This window comes from Acanthaster planci, linkage group LG04 (genome assembly GCF_054643075.1).
Source record: "Acanthaster planci isolate LZ-2023a linkage group LG04, COTS_SCS, whole genome shotgun sequence".
Taxonomy (NCBI): domain Eukaryota; kingdom Metazoa; phylum Echinodermata; class Asteroidea; order Valvatida; family Acanthasteridae; genus Acanthaster; species Acanthaster planci.
This window is the reverse complement of record NC_141780.1, coordinates 18,388,871-18,413,876: the sequence shown is the minus strand read 5'-3', so window position 1 is coordinate 18,413,876 and position 25,006 is coordinate 18,388,871. Positions and strand designations below refer to the sequence as shown.

Below are 25,006 nucleotides of genomic sequence, written 5' to 3'. Positions count from 1 at the left end.
GTAGCGGTCCGGCCCCCTGGCCGATCGCTCGGGGGCGGCGGTCCGTCCGCCACTGAAGGGGGAATTGGAGGCCAGGCAGACAAAAAGAAAGTTCAGCAGACACTGAAAGACTTGGGTGTTCAAGCGGACAGGATTTCTTTTATAATCACAACTGCTTGGACAATTAAGCCGGTGCTTATCTATGTGATTCCCGGCCGAGCCATCACAACGTCCATTCACCCAGTCGTCTCCCACAGCACCTCCCGCTTTCCCGAAAAAACCTTGGGAAACTCGCCCAACTTCAATGCCGCCAAAAAGTATCACATTGTAGGCCACTTCCGGCCGAGAGGCAAGACTTACAGAGAATACTTGTACTGTACATTCTGTGCACCCACGTGGGCCAATCACGCCTTAAAGACGTGCACAAGGTTCAAAGGTCACACAATTCGCTAAATTAACGGGGAATTCCCAGATCCCTACAGTAATAAACTTATAATTTACTTTTACGAAAATTCGAATATTTTATATAACCTTAACTGACAACAACTGCGTGATGTCAACTTAACGGAATCCATCAACCGCAGGTTGCGGAAGTGAAAACAAACGAACATCAACAAGGAGGCCTTGGTACGATATCGTCCAAAAATCATTCTAAAGGTCCAAAATATTACTTGAGGAAGATAAAGCTAAAATCCCAACATGAGTGTCTCATGGGGTGGTTTCAGCTGGGAATTATTTTCCCAAAAATTATCGAACGTGATAGGATGGCCTAAAGTAGAATCCCCATAGGCGGGAGGGTTCCAAAAGCTCGCCGCTCACCTTTTATTGTCAGGCCCTATTCCTGAAAATGCCTTTCTATAAAATATGTGCACTATACCAACAAGAACCACACAGTCAATTGACAGTACTACAAACCACACTGGTTTGAAAGAGTTTATTTGTATGACATGCATAAAGCCTATCAACATGTTTAGAAATGTTAGAGATCATTGTCAAGTGACGTGTAAGTATCGAGGCCCCGCGCACACAAACGGTAACCTAAAGTTAAAAGTCGTCCCGTATCAAACGTTTATTCCAGTGATTTTACACAATTTGGAGAAATACGACGCACATTTAATCATGCAGGGAGCCCACGAGTTTAAAGGGGAAGAAATAAAATTAATCGCTAAAAACTCAGAAAACTACATTTTGTTTTTGTTTGGTCAACTTAGGTTCTTAGACTCGTTTCATTTCATGGCGGCTTCGCTAGATCGACTGGTTAAAAATTGTTCACCAGAGGGTTTTAACTTACTTCGCGAAAGGTTTCCAAATAACACCATGCTTTTAGAAGAGGGAATTTACCCGTACGAATACATAGACTGGTTTAATAAATTTGAAGAACCACAACTCCCTCCCCAATCGGGTTTTTACAGTTCTCTAAAGCAGTCTACCATAACCGAGAAAGAACACGCCCGTGCCCAAACAGTGTGGCGCACTTTTGGTTGTAAAACCGTAGGCGACTACCACGACCTAGGCCTACATGTGGAAACGGACGTGTTACTACTAGTGGGTGTATTTGAGAACTTCCGCAAAGTCTGTAAACAGAACTACGGCCTTGACCCAGTTAACTAGTACACGTCACGAGCTGTCGTGGGAGGCTCTGTTGAAGCACTCTGGCATAACATGAGAACTATTGACAAATATAGACAAGCGCTTGTTCTTTGAAAGGGCCAAACGAGGCGGTATACCAAGCGTTGGTGCCAAGCGCTATGCAAAGGCGAACAATCCGAGCTTACTAGACTACAACTCAAATCAACCAGAGTCGCACATCATGTACCTGGACGCCAACAATTTGTACGGCTGCACCATGTCACAATCGTTACTCTGGCATAACATGAGAACTATTGACAAATATAGACAAGCGCTTGTTCTTTGAAAGGGCCAAACGAGGCGGTATACCAAGCGTTGGTGCCAAGCGCTATGCAAAGGCGAACAATCCGAGCTTACTAGACTACAACTCAAATCAACCAGAGTCGCACATCATGTACCTGGACGCCAACAATTTGTACGGCTGCACCATGTCACAATCGTTACTCTGGCATAACATGAGAACTTTTGACAAATATAGACAAGCGCTTGTTCTTTGAAAGGGCCAAACGAGGCGGTATACCAAGCGTTGGTGCCAAGCGCTATGCAAAGGCGAACAATCCGAGCTTACTAGACTACAACTCAAATCAACCAGAGTCGCACATCATGTACCTGGACGCCAACAATTTGTACGGCTGCACCATGTCACAATCGTTACCCGTGGGTGAGTTTCAGTGGCTTTAAAAGTTAGACAAATTTACTCCCGAGTTGATTCATAAAATTCCACCAAATTACACGCGTGGATACCGTGTTTGAAGTCACTTTAGACCATCCGCAAGACTTGCATGACAAACACAACGACTTCCCGTTGGCACCCGAAAACTTGAATGAAAAGCTACATCGATAAAAACACTGAGCTGCGCAAATTAGTCAAGTCTGATTTGAGAGAGACTTCTTCAAATTAATGATTAACTCGGTTTTTTGAAAGACTATGGAAAATGTCAGATTCCGAATGGACCGTCATTTATTGAGGGATTTACAAGACGCAGATAAGTACAAAAAATTTACCTTTAAACCGAATTACAAATCGACGGTACCATTTAAAGAGTGCAACCTTTCATTTGTGGAAATGTATCGAGTAAAGACCAAATTAAATAAGCCCATTTACTGCGGTGTAAGCGTCCTCGACCTATCCAAAACCTTAATGTATGATTTTTACTACAACGAACTAAAATCCAATTTTGACGATAAAGTAATTTACGGATACGGAGAGTTTACTCGTTCAGATTCAAACTGACGATTTAAACGGCTACTTGAGTAAAAAGCGTAAACTATTTGACTTTAGCAATTACTCACCCGATCAGAAACTTTACGATTCCAAAAACAAAAGTCATAGGCAAGATGAAAGACGAATTTGGAGGTAGGGTCATTTCGGAAGTCGTTTGCATTAGGCCTAAAATGTACTCGATCTTAACGGAAGACCAAAATTTAAAGAAGGCAAAAGGCGTGACAAAAGTCGTCACCCAAAAAAGGCTTACCCACGAGAGGTATAAAAGCTTGCCTATCTGAGCGGGTGCAGCATTTTAAACAGCAGCTATTTAGATCAGATAAACATCAAGTGTACACAATTACGCAAAATAAGCTGAGTTTGTCACCGATAGACACAAAGCGCTACATATTATCAAATGGCATAGACACGTTAGCTGACGGGCATTGTCAATCGTTAATTCGCGGTTTTAAGGCGACTGACCTAGAGCGCGCCAAGCAAGCGTTACCCTCTGCACATAAGTCAAAATCAAAACGCCCACCCCTACAAACAGAGTCCACACGAGCGAAGCGGCCGAAAGAACCCTGCGATTCATTCATAGATGAGTTGGTGAACAACTCAAATTTTAAAGACAAAGAAAAAGCTCTCAATTCGGTTTTTGCGCAGTTACGTTTAAAAAGCTTTCTTGGGTGGTAATTCCGTGTCATCGGGTACAACCTGAAGCTCTTCTTTGACGAAACTTCTATTTGGCCCGTTTAATAAATAATATAAAGTGGGACCTGTTATTACCCACCTTCCATTGACTCGTTTAAATTGGCTCGTGCGTTTGTCAATTTGATACACGTCAACGGACCAGACGGGATCTGTTGCCCTTCTGACGGTTCCACCCTCTTGCTCGCCCGGGTAACAAAGGTGGTGAACGCTAACGAATTTACTGTAGCTCCTCCTACCATCATTAAAGCACTCGCCATTTTATTTTATATTACTTTAGAATGGAGCGAGAATTTTCAAAATTATTTTACAGCCCACAAGGCTAATGGCGAGGTGAAAGTGCGGTCGACCATTTACACGAAAATACCGGTGCAGACAAATCAGTTATTAGAAACTGGCTAAAAAAGCAAGCCGTTTGGCAAATATATTTACCCGCACCTGCGTACTACCCGGCCTATGACGTTGCAATCGGAATCTGTCACCCCTAATTACGCCCACCAAATGGATATATTATATTTACCCTGGGATCGCGTTAGAAGAAAACCGTTTAAATACACTTTGACCGTAGAAGACGTCGGTTCGCGATATAAAGAGGCAGAACCGTTGACCAGTAAAACGGCTTAGCAAACGTCTGAAGCCAGGAACAAAATTTATAAAAGGTCACCTCTGACTTGGCCTAAAATTATAATGATAGACTCGGGATCAGAATTTAAAAGCGATTTCAAAAATTTAATGACGAAACACGGAACCCAAGTGGGCGAGCTGGGCGTTCATAGGTCGCAGGGCATTGTGGAGCGATTTAATCGTACATTGGCCTAGCGTTTATTTTGTCATCAATACGCGGAAGAAATGTTAAATGAAGGCGTTCGAAACGTGGAATGGGTAGAACGTTTGCCTCGAGTCGTAAAATTGTTAAACGAGGAAAACGCGTTTAATTGACAAAGAGCCCACAGAAGCTATCAAATTAGACCGAGTGAAGCAAACACCGAGTGCACCTCCAAGAGCAAGCGAGCGAGAATTACCTCCAAGCGTGGTCGTTAGGTAGCGTTTGTGAATTTATACCGACGACGATATTTTTCTATGTGACCTTGATCGTGAAAGATTTGAATTGAACGAGGCGATTGATTTATACCAAAAGCTTGTTGACGGCGTGAATACTTTATTTATTATCGATGATTGTGCCTCGGATCAAATTATTGAATATGGCAAGAAATCTAAAGGGAGCAATATATGCAATTTAAGTAGGATGGCCTTCAGTGGGCGTCATTATAACCATAGTTGTTGGTTACTTACACAGAAGTATAATTCGGTGTTAAAAGACGACAGAGAGAACACGGCATAGACCGCTTTGTTCCATTGTAAAGATCGAAATTCATTTGATCAATGTTTAACCGAGAACGATGTGGTATCCGATGAAAAAAGAGAACAGATTAAAAAACATTTACGTGACGTTAAATTTAGTAAGTTGATTTTAAACACAGAACCGCCAGTAAATTATTTCATTCAAAAACCGAAAAATTTTAGATATGGAATAAATGTTAAAATACTGAATAATAAAAATGAGTAACGCTAAATCAATCGACGTAAACGGAATCGCAAACACGGTTTATCACGGTGTCGTGGTCTCAGCCATTTCCATGGGTTACGCGATGTTGTCGAGTAAGCTATTTGAAATTAAACCGCCAGATCTAAATAAATTTACAGTTAAAGACGCGTTGAAATTGACCGTGGTGTCTAGCGGCGCCTTGGCTACCCAGGGTTGGTTAGTGTCAATGAATTAATTAAAGACGTCGATCCTCTACACGAAACGGAACTGGAGAGACAAGTAAACTTAATGGAGCTTAGGCAATTGTTACGCGAAACTAAAGTGAACGATTTTTACTCTGCTATTAGGAAAGAAACTGGTTACGAAACAGCAATTAAAGACCCAAACATTTTAATTTAGATAGTAAAGATTACCTGTACGTAAAGTTCAAACGTAAAAAAAGTTCTCTTAACCTGGGAAAACAATAGTGAAGTATTTCGTAGCCTAAATACTATCAAGCAAAAAACAAATACCTTACGCGACTACGTTTCTGGTAAAACAAAAGAAGAAGCCGCCCTTGTGTCTCCTAAACTCGCAGAACTTCGTCCCGAGAGCATAGAATTAGTAGAACTGCCCCAAGAAGCAGATCTAGCGAGCGACATCGCAGAAGACCTCACACGAGGTGTAGACTTCAACAGAAGGGTTAAATTACAGAGAACTCGTCGCTTTAGATAAATCGTTACAAACGGTAAAAGGAGAATTAATTTTAAATCAAGGTAAATAAGATCAGTTAGACGCGAAAATTCAATAGGTTGAAACACCAATCAATTAAGGAGCCAAATTAATCGCATTAAGGAAACAATTGAAAAGGTCATGAATTCGCATTTGACATTACGTTGTTAAGGGAATAAGGCGTCACGATAGTAAGCATTTTAACAGCTTTTTCACTAGCCGTAAGTACGATCGTCAGTAGTATCGTAGCTAGCGTCAGGGCTGCCGGAACGCCTACGCAAGAACCCGCGCCATAACCTCCTGAACTACCGTCCAAAGGTTGCGTAACCGATTGGATCAAAAGGCAATCGCAAAATTTGTCAAACGTGTTGAAGAAACTCGGGTTGAAAGCTTTAGGCGCTTTGCCCGGAATCATTGGTAGCGTTTTAAGTTGGCTGTTCAACGTAGCTAGTAAAGCGGTTGGATGGGTAGCAGATCACGTGTGGACTTTGTTTTTAGCGGTAGGTTATGTAATTTTGACTTTTGTACAAAAAACAAAAAAAGGTTAATAAATAATTTTAGGCAAAAAAAAACCCTTCTCAAATTTGCGAAGGGGTTTTCTAAGTTAATACTTTATACAACATAAAATCGAGACCACCTACGGAATGGCTCCGATAGTTTTTCTTCGTTGTGTACGTCTAAAGGTTTTTATCTGGTACCAGTTGCTTTGGTTGAGTGGGTAAAAGTTCTGATTGCCTTGGTTCAGGTACTTTTTCTTCCACTTCACCGGCAAAATCATCTTTAACCTCAGCCTTCAAATTAAAATTCTTTACGTAACCTGCCCTCATATCTGCAGTCGCGATTTGTAAATTATTCTAGTAACCTTCAAAAGTGCCGATGAGTAAGTCCATGTCCGAGGGCACTAGGTATAACCCCGGTGCGACTACAAAATTTAAAGGCGTTTTGGCGTATTGCAACGAATCTTGAAATTGGTCAATCGACTGTTCGAGATCGGGGCTGAATTAATTAAAGATTCCACGATCGTAATAAATTGCCGTTGCGCGTCTGATCCGGTGCCAGTGGCCAAAATGCTAGTCTTTTTTGTGCTTGTGCACCGAGTAACGCATACACGTAAGCCATAGTAGACTCATTTACCTTTGTAACGCCCTCGTCCGTCAAGCTACTCTTTTTTAGGAATGAAATCCCACCAGACCAAAGTGACCGCGTCCGACTGTGAAATCCAATTGACCGTGTAAGTACTCGCGTGACCCGAGCCTTTAGGTTGATCAGCCCAGCCAAAGCCCATCTAAGTAGACCCCGCGTATTTACCATTGGTGACGTATAAATCATGTGCATCATAATTTTTATTAGGGACAGGTACGTAACCGTTGTCGTAATAATAAGCAGTGCCTAATCCGTTTGATACCTTATCGCGAGTTTGTTTATACGATTTACTCAGATCGACTCCGTATAAAAGACACGTGTCTGTAAACTTCCAATGATCGTAATTGTTGTGTAACGCGTCAAATACGTCGTCGCTTGGAATGGGCATTACGCAGTCGTAAAATATTTTTCCTACCGTATAATATACGTGAAAATTAATAAAGCCGACACGTATGGATTGGAATCAGACAGCAAATCAAAACCTACACCGCAGGCCATCGTCGCGCAATAGTCGTCGCCAGTTGTTGACAAAAAGTGCGCCGGGGCCAAAGGTCAAGGTGAGTGAACTGGGAAACCTCGGCAGAGAGGAGGAGACAGAGTGGAAAAGGGGGTGGCGTAGAACGGTGGCGTTGAACCGACTATTTCCTTACTACTAACCCCTCAGGTGTTTGTGTAGAAGTATTGAGGTACCAACTTCTACGACAGTGTGCTGGTAATGTGTTTTGAGATACATTGTTAAAAGGAACTACCATAATGTAGCGGACCAGCCCCACGTCAGTTGGACAGTGGGAGGAAGGAGGAACGGTCCCCTAATTAAAGCAGACGAGCACTTGAAGAACACGTGAACAATAAATGATGTCTAACTCCAGAACTACAATTTATTAAATATGAAAACAGTTGGTGTGGTGTAATGGCTAGACGGCACCGTAGATAAATATAAAGGCTAACACTGCTAGCTAACCACTACACTGTGGCACGTTGTAGAGCAGAAAGCAGTTACCACATTGGGCCCCGTAAATCGTACAATTTCTCCGACAGAAGATCGTGTGAAGTATTTATACAATGATAAGAATTACTTGGGGTTTCTAGCACTAACTCTCTCCCACACTTAGTAGTATGGCCAAAGCCATGCTCCCTGCAAAGTAATAAAAGCAAAATGCAGAGAGTACAGTTCTACATTCGAGACCAAAAGCAAAGAGATTACATTCACACGGCGTGCTCGGGAAGCCTATGTGACAAAAGTATCCACTTTATGTTAATTACCTCCGTGACGCGTATTGGAAGGATGAGGGCGCCCTTACTCAGGTACGGTTCCCTACAATAAAATTTAGGGATACTTTTACTCTCTCAAAACGGCATTTTTTCCATGGATAATGCAGTTTTTAAGACAAAAGACCGTAAAGGCCTACAGTAAATGACTCATTAAGGACTCTGATATAAATGATTGCGTAGAAAACAACATAAGCATCCACACGGAAACTGACTTTGTTCTACGAAAAGATTCGAACAGACTGCGTTATTCTAAAAATATGGAGATTAACTGTGGATTTACATCTGTTTTGCTGTGTACTGGGGGAGAAATAATTATAGTGACATTTTTGATAGGCCTATTACAAAGTCAAACTTATTCAACATCTGTATGAGATCTATATTTTATGCATTATTCAGAGATAGTTCGTGCCCCCAAAATAGCCAAAATTGATAACTTTCCCAAAATTTATCAACTGTTATTTTCCCCGTATTCAGTGTTGCACCCAGGGGAAGGGAGGCTCTAGTATCTGTTGCTTGCTTTGCGTTTAATTAATGTGCACATGCGTATGCTTCTGCTGTAAATTTATTTATTGTATTCTTTTATTTGTTCGGATGGTGGTGCCCATAATGCAGATAAGGTACTAGATGTACTGCGATTGTTGTGTAAAGTGCACATCAGAACGACGAGCCTTTAACGCGATCAGTAGCACTTGGCAGCAACAGAGACAGAATCTACTCACGGGCAGTGTATAACGGGCAGTGTACAACGGAAAATGTTATCAACATCGAGCTCTTAACTCCCAGGTATCTGCTTGCACAGTTGGCTTCCTTTGGTGTGAGACGCAGAGATTCTCATATTATAGAGAATTATAGCCTTGCTTCCCCAGAGTAAGTCAGTAGCTATATAATTTAACGATCCAGATTATTTGGGCAAGGTCATTGGAATGTGGAGACCTGGGTGTCCTGAGAAATGAAATAATCCGTCTTAGCAGTAGCGTCCGTCGGACGGTTTGCATTTTTGGGTTCATTGGAGTAGTTTTTCAGATAAACCCATCTCTTCCCCTTTCAGCCACCTGTGAGACACACCATACCACCAGACTGCCATTTAAAAAAGGGCATTTTGCTCGGTCGCACAACGAAGTGGGGCCGGAGCAGAATTACCTCCTTTATCCTCGATACACATTGTCAGAGCGAAAAAAATATCGGGTTTTTTACGGAGATTTTCGCCTCTCCCAGGATTGAGTCCTTGAATTTTGCCGAATTGTTTTCTTGACACCAGAATAGACCTCGGGCGAGGTTTCTTTGAACCCAAACTTACTGTATTTATTGTAATGTGTTCTTCTAATCGCTTACTGAATTAGGGTATTGTCTGATATTAATTTTGCAATCGATTTTCCCGAGGGAATTTAGTTTGATATTCGTTTCTGGTCCAGATATGCATGGCATGAAATATTCAGGATGTGGCAACATGTTTTATGTGGCACTCTTCCGCGGGGGCTAAAAGACGGGGAACTTAAATTGATTATAAATGATTAGTATGGATTATAACTTATGAAAGTGTTCCTCGGGGAGTATGACAACAGGGAACATAGTTATATCATGACTTAATATGTGTCGCTGTTCCGCGGGGGGCTTAACAACCGGGAACTTGCCATAATTTTGACTGGTGCTGTTGTTCCGTGGGGGACATCACGACCGGAAACTTAAAACAGGTCCGTGAGGGCTTTACGACGTTGAACATACATTGCTATGTATGGAATATCATGATTTCGAGTTTGTGCTACTGTTCCGTGGCGGCGCAACGACCAGGAACATACTGAGCTATGTATTTTATTGTTAGAGTTGTTTCGAGGGGGGCATAACGACCGGAAACAAACTCATTATGGTCCAACCTGTATGACAACAAAACTGCTTTAGCCTAAAGTAAACAAATTAAAATTCAGAAGTCAGTGTCCCTGTCTTTGCTGTATGTGTATGTGGCAACGATTCACTACGGTTGCCACCAGAGTTGGACATGTTTTCTTGGCGAAGGGTAACACTTGTCTTTCGCTGACACCAGGTATTTATTCTATCACTTTTTAGAACGAAGGAAAGGAAGCCCATCGAACATTGCTCAACAGGTGGTAGGCTTATACTGAGTCTCAGGATTTTCTGTCGTCCCAGACTCTCCTACAGTTTGGGGAATAGATTTGAGTTTAAGGAGTTTTCCAGTGGGTGAGTTTGTTAATCATCTGCGTCTTCTCTTTTTTCACGGCATACTATGTTTACCATTTGTCGCGTAGTGCAAAAGGTTATATTATAGTAGTTACATGAGATTTTAGGTAACAACACGGGCTATTCACAATAGTGCGCCACCAAGAGTTTGCAATATGTTGGCCAATCATAACGTGCGAAATTTGTCGACCCTTTCCAAACGCGCATTGGGTCGACAAATTTCGCGCATCGTGATTGGCCAACGCGTTGCAAACTCTTGGTGGCGCTCTATTGTGAAACGGCCGTATTACTTGTACATGTGTAGATTTCAAGTTCATATATTCCTTGGGTGGTAAACAATAGCTGCAGGTAATTACCACATTCGTTCGTGCATTTTATTTGAAACAACTTTTTTCCAGTATATATTACAAAGCAGTCATCCCTATTTATTTGGCCAAAGCCATCTCACCATTTGTATGCATATGTTTGTGTACCTTGGTCCAGAGGTAATGACAACAAATGGAAACATTGGAAGTTTAATGACCAAGTCACCATGTGGTATTTTCTGGCCAACAGCTTTGGGAAAGCTGCCTTCAGGCAAATATCGCATTAGCAAAGTCGTTAAAATTACTCCACATTATAGCAAGAACAATCACGCGGTTACTGCCATAAACGCACTTAAGTTTTGGGCCAACTCATTCAAGTTTGGATGTCAGAATCGATGCTTCCATTGTTTTTTCTTACCGGTATTACTTTACGCCATAATATTAATCAGGCTTTTGTAATGTCTCAGTCTGAGGGAGATTAAAGTATTTGGCAAAGATTTTTCTATATAATGTCGTGTTTGTGTTCACTCAAACATGTTAATGTTACTCGAAGTTCCTTTACTGTCTGCCCACTCACTTTTCATTACTGTACCTTTAAAGGGGATGGGCCATGTAGGGCAAAACTGATGTTATATGATAGTTTTCAACCGTATTATATACAATAAGTTAGACTAACCCATCTTTTATTTTATTAAATCAGCAAAAATTGGCGTTTTTTGTGCTTTTTTCAGTCTTCGCCTGGGCTCTTCGCAAAAACTTATCGAAATTGGTCGATGAGGGCAGCAGACAAATCTAGGCAAAAATGTGACGTCATTGGACAGACTTGACTTTCCAGATAAGAATGCATAGTTCCGGCAAGACAGTTGATCGGTCCGCGCAGGAATAATCTTCTCTGCTCTGACGCGTAGTCGGGTACGCAACTTCTACGTGTCAAGTCAACCACATTTGGTCTTGTTTCCCCATGCCCTTCCCTTAACACGAGGCAGAGCTATTGGACAACTAACTTGACGCGTCACGTTTATGTTGTTTTGCATCACATCGTACATGTGTAATAATTTCTATAGTGAATTGAGAATTTCGAAAGAATGCCGATAAAGTGTATTGTCGGTGGTTGTTGTCGCAATCAAAACAATTCCCGGAGAGCAATTTTTTGTTGATTACCAAGCAACTTTTCACACCAGCGTTTGTAGGTTAGATTTGTGGATAACACACAATCAGATTTTTACGAGGACTCAAAATTCCCAAATACATGTGCATGTTTACATGTATGTACACGTACCAGTACTGACATGTACATGTACACCAATACATGTACTACGCAAAAACGATGTCAAATGGGACTATATTGCACTGGCGCACATAGACTACTTTCTGGTGCAATTAATGCCGTACGGTCTTCACGCGTTCGCGTCGATGCCAAACAAGTGACTTGCAGTGCACGGTGAAAAGATTGTCGGAATTGAACACCAACTTTGGCGAAATAGGCTAGTCTATAACCATGGACCAAAAAACAATTCTTCTACTATACAGCTATCGAATCGCCGATGGTGGAACAATTCCTTCTTTTCAGAAAGACAAATTTCTATTACGGTGCAGGAAAAATAAAATGATGACCATGCAGTCAGTGCTTGGTTGTTGATCATCCGGGTCGCCGCCATGCCCGTGGCCAACAGCCTCGAATTGCAAAATCTCTTCTCGAGTGTATTCTGGTTCGAACTGACAAGACAATATTTCTTGTTCCTCATCAGCTCCTTCGCTTTCTTCGTCAAATAAATAAGACAAACATGACAACTGATTGCTGCCATGATCGGAAAAAGCATCGATGCTGGAATTATCGTCGCTTGAGTCTGACACACGCTGACGCTACTACATAACGCACATGTCGACGCTTCGTTGCGTAACAGTAAACAGTCACCGGATAAAGGACTGCGTCCTATGACGTCACGATTCTAGGAAATTTCTTCATACAACTTTCTGTACCCAACGGCTGTTGTTTAGCTTTTGCTCCCAGAAGGGAGTGAAAGAGGGTCGTGAACACAATAATTTTTTTAACATATTTCCGCGCATTTTGAAATTATGCAGATGTGTTTTCTTGTTCTATATATTTGCTTAATGTGTTCACGCATGTTTTACAAGATATTTCCCCAGCACGGCCCATCCCCTTTAATGTCTCATATGTTTAGGTTTTATTTGAAGTGGCGTAAAACTGTGTTAGTGGGTGGGGGACGTGCGTCAACCACTGAGAGTGGAGGGTGGAGCTGGAAACTGTGCGAGACCCAAAACGTATGCCTGAGCAAACCTGTAAGGATTTTCATTTTTTTTTTGCTCAGGGCAAAAAGGGGGGGGTCTACATTGCCCATCATCTCTTCCAAAGGTGGAGAGGGGACATGGCGTCTATACGTCACTGGAATTTTCGCCGATGGGACTTAGATTAAATGTTGCCGTTTGTACCGCACTAAGCCTTGCCCGAGGCGGTCCCTGCAGTCCATTAATCAGGGAAGAGAATTGACCCATGGCGGTGGAATCACCTGAGCAAAATATAGTGAAATATTTTCAATTACAGTGATACACAAAATGGACGCTAGGTGTGTAAAATCTAGGTGACCAATGAACCTCAATTGAGGCCTTCAATGTTGTTGTCTACGGGGCCTGGCTATGTCCAGCCTGTCCGGCGACAGGTCAACTTGGCCGTAGACACATACATCACAGTAACACAAGGCAAGTCCGCATCGCGGGTTGGTCAGCGCATGGAGGAAACACATGTAACGTTGCGAGTATTATTGGAGATCTTTTTTTATAATCGGCAGGTCAACAGCTTTTATACGCAAGCAGACAAGGCCAACACCTTAATCAAAGTCTCCCTGTTCTCTGTGTGCACAGCTCAGTGCTCACCATACGTGCGGGTGTTGTGTGTGGGAGAAAGTTCAGTATATTCTCATTCCGAATTTGGGAGAGAGGTTTTCTTTTTCCACCGCGTGGACAAAATGACAAATGCCCTCTGATACGCCTCACTCACTTAAAAATTTTGTCCAAATGTGTAGCGGAGTCGAGTCTTTACCTGTCAACACAACACCTTGTCCAACCTGTCAGTTTTCCGTAACTCATAATGGAGGAGCAGACCGCAGCGCATTTTCACCACCCCTGGCGTTGGATGATATTGTTCTCTCGTTTCTTCTGGACCTTCATGTGCCTTGGTAGCTTCAAGTCCATGGGGGTGTTGATCCCCCACTTTGTAGACAGCTTTTCCACCAGCACCACAGTAGCTGGCCTCGTCAGTAGCTTCCTTCTCGGCTTTGGCCTTCTGACCTTTGGTGAGTCAAAACTGGCACCTGCCGTTACTATTCGTCCGAGATGGGGATATAGTTTTAATAGCCCTGGAGGTAGTTATTTGAAAGCAGTGAATTTTGTTCACAATGCTAGTAACGAGACTCTTGCTCAGATAATTAAAGCCAAATCCCTAGACAAATCACTGAATAGGTCTTCCCAGCCGAATTTGTCATCTTCACAGTCAAATTCATTATTGTTCATTCGTATTCCAACGTTTTTTTCAGCTCGTTGTTCCCTTGTTTCTTTTTCTTACAGTAGAGCCTCAAATTCGGTTCCAGGCGTCGAATAGCCTGTAGCAAATTCAATTTAGAACTAATTTCATTCAGTTGAACAGTGCAAAACTATCATTCGATTTCCCGCTGGGTGACTGGAATGAGAAATTCCTCCCAAATTTTACTTTCGTTTTCGTCAATATATGGGCAATTATCATATTCGCATCTGAAGCCTTCAAAATGGAAAACTTCAAGGTAACAGGGACATACGACAATTAAGATGCGTATATAACAGAAAGAAAGATGACAAAATTAAAAACACGTTAGAAGTATGTCCCACGTATTGACTCAATGTACATTTTCATATATCTCAAACAAATTACACATCAAAAATACGGTGCATTTGCTCCAATACTTATTGCCTGTTTAATCGAAATGTAGAAGCGAAACTCTCCCTGGGCCTTCATCACGGATGCTGAAAGAAAAATCCTTTAGATGCAGTTTACTGATTTGTAATTTCTTTATTTTATACCAAACAAGAAACAAACTTTCTCTCCGTAAATGTGCATGTATGCTAAGACTTTTAGAATTGTCTTAAACAATGGCTTATTTTGTTCTATTTTTCACATTTTTAAAGCAATGTGTTTGGCTTTCATGTTTAATTCTATTTTTCTCACCCTTTTAAGAAATTTCCCCATTTTGTCAATTTGCGTGATATAAATAAATTTACCTTGCTGTTATTCATTCTTTTCATTTAATAATTCAAACAGAAAATACATATTAGCAAATTAGCAAATAAACATTGATAAATCATTATTTTTATAGAAATCTCTATCCGTGAGCCAAACGTTTTCTTTCACGAAATATTTTGCATAAATTAGTCGTAAAGAAAAAAGAGTTAGAGGATTTAACATTGCATTGAACAGCAATGCACGAATCTCACAAATGCTTGCCGATTCACGAAATTGAACGCCAAAACACATACCGCAGGAGTATCCACACGAATTTGAATGGTTTTTGCTTGTTTTTTCAACTGAATGCTGACCCTTCACTTTTTTAATAAAACGATTGTGCAATCGCATGCTCTTAGAATGAAATTGAAAGATCAGTTTTGCTCTTTGAAAGGTGATGTAGATCGTCAATTTATTTCGTGCTAATTTGAATGAAACTGTTGCTAATTCGTGTGCGAAGATGATAAATTCGGCCAGCAAAACCTGTATTTAACAAAAGCAATTTTCCACTTAGGCCTATCCTTTTTATTATGTCTGTCTCGGTATGACATCCTTTGCGAATATATTTTTTTGAGTATATATATATATATCTGAAGTAACAATTGGTGTACAAATTCTCAAACCGTTCAGGTCTTAGCCTTTGAATGTTTTGTTGTCAATATCACTTACGGCGTCTTCGTGTGCGACCATCACACTCGAGCAATGGTATCAATGCCTACAGACCCTCTCCGCACCCGAAAGTGTCATTGAGTACATATACACCTGCATATACCCTCAGAAAGTGAAGCATATTGTAAAATAGATCTCGTATAAGAACGAACTGGAGAATAAATCGTACAAAAGAACGAATGTTTTTCACAAACGAAATTAAAAACTTCTTCATAAAAACAAACTTTAAAAAATGTATTATACAGGGTGTCTACATAAAAGTATACCCAGACAAAAAAATGTTAGATGTGCATATTTGACAGGAATGGCGGCCATGTGGAGGGCAAGGTACATTAAACGTATGAGGTAAGTAGCGAAACCAAAGCAGAATAGATTGATTTAGGTACATTCTTTGTTTTCAGGAATGTGCAAAGGCATTTGGTATTCTGCTCACTTGCATGGTTGAGCCTTGTTTCAAACATGCAAACCTGTCACAGTGCCGATTCCAGTACCATTCAGTTCACTTATCTGTGTCAATAACATTACAAGCCGTATACAGTGGCATTCTTCCCATTCTAGAGATGCATGTATATATCTCTTTCCCATTAAACACGTATCAAATAGTTTTGCTTTTACAGTAATTGTTATCTCGGTATATGTTTTTATATGGACACCCTGTATATCACCTTTTGAAAACATAGACTGTAGTTGCTGGCACTATAGGGCTTTCGTATTTGATGGATATAATCTTTCCAACTGATAAACACAACTATAACCTCATTCCTCTATTGAAATTCAGCATTATTCCCTGACCTCGCGCCCACAGTAAGCTGGTATTCAAACCATAAAAGCATGCATCGACCTCGAAACAACTAAAGAAAAGCTAGTCAAACTTTGCCTTCGATGAGCTGTTCCGGTAGATTAGCCTCCACAGGCACGGCGGGCTAACCATATCAAGTAAGATGGGACGGAGAGCCCCCCCACCTTTGTGTTGGTCATTGTTTGATCGGAAGCTCAGGAATTCTGTACAGACATCTGGGGGGGGGATGAGATAGGTAACGATGATATTCTAGAGTGTGTATAGGGATTAGACATGTGGGGGAACCCCTCCGTCCCATATCTTGCTGGAGCAATCGGTATATGTAACCGTGTCGACCATGGGGAGCTACTCAAACCATAGCACGCACCCTTTGCGATAAGCTACTCAAACACATCCGCTGAAACTATTGTTTCGAGTGAGGAGGCTGACGCTCTGCAAACAATAGCACAGGCATGCAGTTTGCAATACCTTTGGCATTTCTTTGGGAAATGGTCTGAAAACGAAAACTGTGGTCAGCCTTTTCAATTTCAATCTTACGTACATACGGAGGATAAACATCGAATAAAGTTCACTCCTTTGTGTATTGGAAGAAAATACAAACCAAACGTGTTTATGAGTTGAACACCACGACTCCCTTGAAATGTTCATAACACGTTCCACAACTTCACGGGGAGCATACAGCGTAAATGAACCCTACGTGGTAGAACCAATTTTTGGCTAATATCTTTGTTTATTATTTGTCATACTCGTCAGCATGCTGGGTTGGCGCAAAAATACAGATCCAAAAGAACAACGTAGGAGTACATGTTTCAATTCTATACCACTTAATTTCGGTGATGTTTCATTTGTTGCGACTCAATCTAGTTATTTCTAAAATATTCCAATTTTCCGGCTGTGAGAGACGAAAGGATGATGTGATTAAACATTTTACTGCTCCCGGAACCGTGTCAGCACGCCATGAAAGCTCTGTATCAAGAGATTTCAATTTGAATACCCGAGATGTTACTAGTGCCATCCCAACGCGCTTACAAAGTTCAGACAGTTGTTCAAAGCTGGTTGAATCTGGTAGGGGCAAACATGGTGGTCCAAAATTTCCTTTCTTTCAGTGGGCCACTTCATGCAACTAAACTGCGGCATTGAGTATGGGTTGAGTTTGCTTCACGTGTTACCTCTGCCTTGTCTGCAACACTACATTCAAGAAATTCTCAACCTTGTGCTTCCATCTGATTGATCTGTAGGTCCTTTCATTGGCGCCATGATGAAGGTGTGGGACTGCAGGAAGCTTTTCATCGTCGGCGGGTTACTGGTCGGTATCTGTATGACAGCTGCGCCTTTCTCGAACACCATGACTGTTATGGGAGTGTTCTTTGCCCTGATGAGTATGTCCAACATAGTGGGATTTAACATGGAAATAATACACTTCGAGAAAGAGCCAATTGATAAACTTCACTATAAGACGACGATTTGTTTCATTACGTCCCAGGCCAAAATTGAAAATGAAAACGGCAGTAAAAATTAGTTAGCCAACAACGTAATGGAACCATTCCATTTCACCCCTAGATAAACCGTATTGCATTTGTCGTGGGGCACACATTAAATACTGTAATTTGCCCTTAATGAATAGTATTCAAGTCCCGGCTTGGCCCAGGCTTTAAGTGCATTTGGTTTCCAGTCCATACTCGCTCTCGCAGGTTTTCTCCGGGTACTCCGGTTTCCTCCTGCCCCTAAAACTGGACTCTCTTCCGAACTCCGTAATGTGGTGCTGATTAATAAAGTGTATGAATAAACGTACAGTTATTGGCGCAAATAGCCTGAGTTGCTGAAAGCGCCATTAAAGCAAAACAACAACAACAAACAACTAATAAATAGTAGTCCCAGTGTTAGCAGTTCAAACATGGTCTCTACAAAGTATACAGAGCTGTTTTGGGAGGCACCTTGCAAAACCATCCTCAAACGCCCATGTTATGGACAGGGCTACAGTAGAGAGTCTGGGATTTTTCTTTCTGAAAAGCGAACTTCAGTTTTTCTTTATGACTCACAGCTCTATAAGCTCCAGGAAATTGAAACCCCTTAATCACAGTGTTAGCAATTTTAACACGAAGTTTATTGTTATTAGCCAAATTGGGTAATATTACAGCATCACACAGCAGAGTGAATCTCCCCCGTCCAAGTGGACAGATTTAGCTCAAGGTTAAAAAAACAATCCTGGAATTTGGATGATTCCAAGCACCTTAGCCAAAGGATCAAGCATCCTTTGGTTTCACTGGACCAGTTAAACAGAAGGAAATCCGCTCACACTCCATCCTGTAGGCATATATAAACTGGATTCGATAGACTTTGAGGATTAAGCGTTTAGTTTAGATGCGATGGTTCAAGTGTCTGCCCTGAGCTCCCTTACTATCCCTCTGCTATGCAAATAGCAAGTACCACCACTAAATGTATACCAAGCACAGTGTAATGTCAACGAAGACGCAATGATTAATAGGCAGAGTACGCTGAATAAATCTATAAAAAGCAACATCTTGCCCAATTTTAAAGTACTTAACGGACCACAACAGTGAATAAAACACTTGAATAGGAATGATGATTGGGTTAAAGTTTATAGAGCAATAAAATCACAATTTTGTTGTGATAACTTCTGTTGTTCTGGTGCTGAAATTACTATTTTAAAAAAGAATAATTGAGTGATTTTCCTCTTCCGTTCTGTATTTAGGTATTGGTTTCGCTTTCATCCAAGTGTCGTCTGTCAAGCCTCTGATGGACTACTTTCCAGACACTTTCGCCACTGCCAATGGTGTGTCTCTTTCCGGGGGCACAATTGGAATGATGATAATTCCACCGTTGATGGAATATCTCGTGGAGTGTTACGGATGGCGATCCGCCCTTGCACTTCTGGGTGCTTTTTCCTTCAACCACGTCGTGTGTGGGGCACTTCTGAGACCACTACATAGTAAACCAAGAAAGTATGATCTGTTGCCTAGTCACAATGATGACGTGGACCCAAAATATTTGAAGTCCAGTAGCCAGTCCTCCAACAGTCAACGAGAGAGAATGACGAGTCGAGTGAGCGTCAAGAAGATCTGCTCCATTCTCCTGGAGTTCCTCCGAGATCGTTTTGACACCGAGGTCCTGACAGAGCCAGTGTTTGTTCTCTACCAGTTAACCACTATACTGAACGGAATGGTTTACAGCATGTGGCACTTGTTCCTTATTCCCCAAGGCATAGAGCTGGGCTTCGGGGATAGACCAGCAGCTTTCTTAGCAACGTACGGTGGGCTGGGATCTCTGGTTGGTCGCTTGGGCCACGGGACTGCAGTTGATCGTGGCCTCATCAAGGCGTCCACGCTACTGGCTTTGTCCGCATTGCTTTTTGCAGTTACCTGCGGGCTCAACCCACTAGCTACGTCTTCCTACACAACCCTGGCTATTTATGCTGTCGTATCAGGGATTGCAATTGGAGCTATCTATCCGCTGTGTTTTGTGGTGATGAGGGAAATCACAGGAGATCAGCAGACATCAGCCTACAGCTGGCTTTTCCTCTCACATGGTGGAGGCCAGCTACTTGGTGGTTTCTTCGCCGGTAAATTTATATTTAGTTGTACTGTACTGCGTTTCTTTATCCGTGCTAAAGGCAGTAGCGGAAATGTGTACTGGAAAGGGGGATGGAAAAAGGTGGGTATATATGGGGCGGAAGATTTTAAACACGACAAGTGACACAAAGTGACTCTATCTAAAGATGATTGTTCTTGGTATTAATGTACATGTGTAATGTGTATTCTGAGAATGGCATATTTATGGCTGTTTTATTTGTTCTTCCTTTTTGAATGATACTAAATGCAATTAGACGTTGGAAGTCTACAAAGTTCTTTACCATCCACTTTAACTTTTTTGCTCACCACAAAAAACGGGGGGATGATTCAATATTCCATCCCCACCTCAGAACGGGAGGGGGGACAAATTTCTCCATCCCCCAGGATTTACAGCCATGGCGAACGGCTTTCCCTATTCATTATTGTCACACTTTAACCTGAAACACTACTGCAAGCCTGATCGACTATGCTAAAATAATGGTTCGTGTAATATGTTTCCATCAATTTTATCAGAGCTGTTGTGTACAAAACAACATGTGTCTCTGATCATCAGGTTGATGCAAATTTCGTGGCTCAAAAGTTATTTAAAGTACAAGCTTTTTGGTTTTGAAGTAAAGTCCCACAAAATGCATGCTAAACGGGGGATTAAATACATAAGTTGAACTAAAACATATGGTCTTGGTTTTTACCTTAAAAATCTAAATTGAGTTTTTTTTATTATGACAATTCATCAATCAAATTAGGATTGAATCGTTTCCCTTTGTTTTGGTACAGTAAATTAATTTAGGATCAATCGAATTCTTTGAGACACGTAATCAAATGAAAAAATAATTATATTGATTTATTGTTGGTTCAACAGGTTGGATCCATGACGTAACTGAAAACTACGAATTCGACTTCTTGGGAATGGGAGCACTTGGTGCGCTCATGGTTATCAATTTGGTTTTGACCCGATGCCTTACGCATTGCTGCGAAGCACGTGACTGAGATGCGTGGAGTTGACCCCAGTATACGGAAGGTTTAACAGTCACATCTGAATTAGAGTGGATTGGTGTTTATTAATACGAGTTGATTATTTAATGTTCAGACAGATTCTTACTTTTTTCCTCAGAGCCCAAACAATTAAGTGCAAACATTCATGCTGCACCGTAATCAGTGTACTCACTGCGTCAGCAGTTTTATATTCGTAAGTTATGAATATTTATGCCTGCAGCGGTGAGATTAATTATTCTAGGAGACAATAGATGCAGTGTCCCTATTGCTCAATACGAAAGATTTCATTTATTTAAAATAAATGGCCGCCTGCATAGTTTATTACACTTCCAACGAGCGCAAAAATGTCATGTGAATATTTGACTTAGTTCGCATTCACCGATGGCATTTGAAACTTCTGTTCTGTTTCTGCTGTGAGACTGCGTCATATTTGGGATCCATCATTCGTCAACATGCAAGCGATGATTTGATGAGGGAGGCTATATTTAGGCGTAGGGGCTATATTCAGGCGTAGTCGGATCTGTATGTACCGTTATTGCGGGCCAATATTCGTCTATATGCTTATTTCTTGTTTGTAGTTCATTTCATTTAGAAGCATTAAGTTTCCATGTAATTGAGATTACGTGTAACAAGTAAGAAATATGGGCTTCTCTTTTTATGGTGTAAGGATTTACCGTGCGGGGCTCCTCAAGGATCCCCATGGGGAGCACGCAGTTTTTTCTATACCTATATTACTGCATGATTGTTACCGTACATAATGATTGTGACAGGATTCAAGGGATCATGCCGTATGTGTTTATTTGCTCACGATTTCAACTTCTTTCATTGTCTTATGAAAATTTGATCACAATGGTAAACACGGTCACAATTTAGATCTCGTTGGTGTTTCCAAATGGATTAAAGCCAATAAATAGAATTTACCCTTTGGTAATCTGAATTCTGGGTCTATTACATAATGTTAAATTACCATGGAAAAGTCATGCGAAGTATATATGTAAATTTATTTCCAGGACTACAGGTATTACTAACAAATTCAGATAAATTTTCATTCTTTGATATATTTACAGTGCATTAATTCTGTCCTCGGTGCTGTATGGTATTTGCTTAGGACAATATGAGTTACTTGTAGTTAAAACAGAATTCTTGTTTGTTGTTTAATGAAAGGCCCTGCATATCTTTGAGCCAGCAGATTGTAGGACTCATTACAATACATTAGTAAAAACCATGATACCCTTAAGGATAATGACATTTATCATCTCCGGCTTGGAATCTTTATGCATCAACTTGTGTACTAATTCATTTGAAAGAATGTTCCATATCGATATTTATATTGTTATCTACTGACATCAGACTAGACAGTACAGACAGCTCTTATTTAAGAGCTTAACCCTGAGTGCTTGCTCACATACTGTAATGTTTAATCTGCACTGATTATACAGTGAGTATATTCCTATAATGATGTCTCTGTAGGTTTTTACGCCGTAAATTGTTTTAAATTTGTTTTGTCTTTCCTGTTCGTGCTTGTCCTGTGTCAGATGTGTTACGTAAAGTTTAATTCTGTGTGCAGGGTAAGGAAACTATTGTAATAGCTTTCATCAAGATTTTCTTCCTACATGGACTTCCCTATCGACAAGGTTGCTTTAGCATTCTTGTAACATTTCTATTTAGATTATATTAAGTAGAAATAAATCTGAATGAAAGACAGAATCGAGGAGGCTGCCAGTCTACGGCAGTAACTTCACCGCTATGTTTATACAAATTATAGGGTCGCCTGTTTTCTTTACATTCAAAAATATTGTTTTTTAACCGTCTAAGCAATCCTTCTTAAATCATCGATCGGCCATGCCATACAAACTGGATCCACAACATGGTTTAAGAAGAAAAAGAAGTTGTCCGTAAAGCAGAAAATGTTTAACTCCCGTGGTGATCCGTGCGACGCCACAGCGGGCTAACGACGACAAAGAGGTCCAATGATTGATTGGGCAACCGGGATTGAACGCCATTACTGCTGTGACACATTCTTACTGAATTTGGAAATTTAATGACCAATAAACCATGCTGTTGAAGTTTCTCCCCTTTACTGCTTCAAGGAAGGTGTAAAATAGTGGTAATGTTGCAATAACGTTTCAGACATGAATGTAAGTCATGCAAGTCCAAATTTGTGTCTCCTTGATCGTGCGTTTGCATACCCATGGCAATTTGCATACCCATGACCTTTCACACTTTGCGCGATTATTTTCCATAAGACAATAACTTGGTCGCGCCTGTAACACGCTTGGCACACAACACCACATACAAAAACAAGTCTGATGACAGAGAGATACTTATTTGTTTAGCTTTGTACAAAATCGACACCAGTAAGAGGCTTAGCGTCTGAATAAAGTTCGCTGAATGTAACGAGGCAAAATTGACTACATTTACAATTTTAGGTTTGCGAAGATAATTTAGATTGATGAAATAGCAGAGGTGTACACAGGCTGTACACTAGAACTGCTAGTTACGATATCATTCTAAAATCAAGACTACATGACTCGGGTCAATAGGCCATGTTTGTTATCATCTGATCTGTTAATTCACTTCAAAATTCAGTCTAATTATTTCTGTTATAAAAAGTACAGTGGTCTCATGATCATGGTTGCATGAAATACACTATCTGTCGTTTGCTCGCTGTTGTACATGTAAATGTATTCCTGCAACGCGTACACTGAGAAAATGCTGTGAACGACACGTTTTATATTGATAGTTCATCAACAAAGGTTTTGTAATATCATTGCTGGTAGTTCCTGAAACTTGCAAATTTCAGCTGCACTCAGGAATAGTTATGGCGCGTGCACACGCCAGTACGGGTTGGCAGTGGCTCTGTGGAATAAACTCTACAGACTTGGATAGCTCGGGAGGTTTCAAGCTCGTCAACGGGCACGACAACACTTGTTTTGTAGACGCATTGGACTTCATTCCTCACCCGGGATTTATCCTCCTGTCTTCTGTCGTCCTATTCTTAGGATGCTGCAGCAAAGGTAGAAGTTCGGACTACCTCATCCGGTTTCCCGGTCATTCCGCAAGATGGTCTGTGTCCATCCTCCTGCTATTCCTCCTCCTTGCCTCCTTAGCTGAAGGCATCCTGACAGATGAAACTTATATCCAGAGTCTAGGGGCTACTCAGCCCCATCTGTATGCTCCGTCAATCTGCGCACTAGTCGCTGTGATCGTCTCTCTGGTCTTCTGCCAACAAATGGAGATTTGGCAAGTTGGTGGCATGGCCTTCCTCCTACTTTTCTACTATGCAGCGGTGGCTCTGACAGAGATTGGAAGGCTCTTAAACTTACTTGAGCTGGACCAAGGATCAGTGACGATTACCCGGTTTGACCTGGTGGTACTAAAACTGATTTGCTTTGTGGTGCTTCTCATGTTGGAATTAAATGTCATCCGGGTAAAGATGAGACACTTAAGGGTGCGAAATCAAATTAACAAAATTAAATAGGGACAAAGTTGCACTTTGTGTTACACTGTACAACGTGAAATTATTAAATGATTAATAATGACAGGGACGAAAATAGTTAATTAAGGTATTAACCAAATATTACTTCACTTCAAGCTTTTATCTATCGGGGATAGAGAATGTACCCCTCCAAGATAACATGCTGTACTTATGTTCCGTATAACTATAGCATGCAGGGCCGTATTAACCAGCATAACTGTGCCAAGGGCCTACAAATATTTTGAAAAAATTTGAAAAAGCTTCAAATTAGCTAGGTCATACAGGCTCACTAGTATAATTATCAATGTAAAATGCAAAGTGCCAGCGGTAAGTTAGTGTCGGTGCATATGATTCAGTAGGGTCCGCGGAACACTAGTGTTTAAGGCCTGTACAAAATACCTCTATAATCTGGCTATAGTTGCTGATATTGTCAAGTATAATTATAGTTTGTCTCTCGAAACTGACAGGCGTCATGTCGCAGATGGCGTAGGATGGACGAAACACCTGAGGACAT

General features: G+C 41.1%; 1 protein-coding gene across 4 annotated transcripts; it reads left to right on the top strand.

Moving 5' to 3' along the window:
- Nucleotides 1–1,660: 1,660 nt before the first annotated feature.
- LOC110990179 (monocarboxylate transporter 13-like) lies at nt 1,661–23,092 on the top strand. 4 transcript variants are annotated; one of them, XM_022255042.2, is made up of 7 exons: nt 1,662–2,269; nt 8,808–8,978; nt 10,257–10,388; nt 13,735–14,004; nt 17,670–17,810; nt 19,145–20,011; nt 20,881–23,092. In XM_022255042.2, the coding sequence occupies exons 4-7, from the start codon at nt 13,800–13,802 to the stop codon at nt 21,006–21,008; spliced, it is 1,341 nt and encodes a 446-aa protein (XP_022110734.2). In that variant the 5' UTR covers nt 1,662–2,269; nt 8,808–8,978; nt 10,257–10,388; nt 13,735–13,799; the 3' UTR covers nt 21,009–23,092. The 4 variants fall into 4 exon arrangements, with proteins under 4 accessions (XP_086992211.1, XP_022110734.2, XP_086992210.1 ...); XM_087136084.1 differs by having other exon boundaries at nt 8,808–9,062; XM_022255043.2 differs by lacking the exon at nt 8,808–8,978.
- Nucleotides 23,093–25,006: the final 1,914 nt, after the last annotated feature.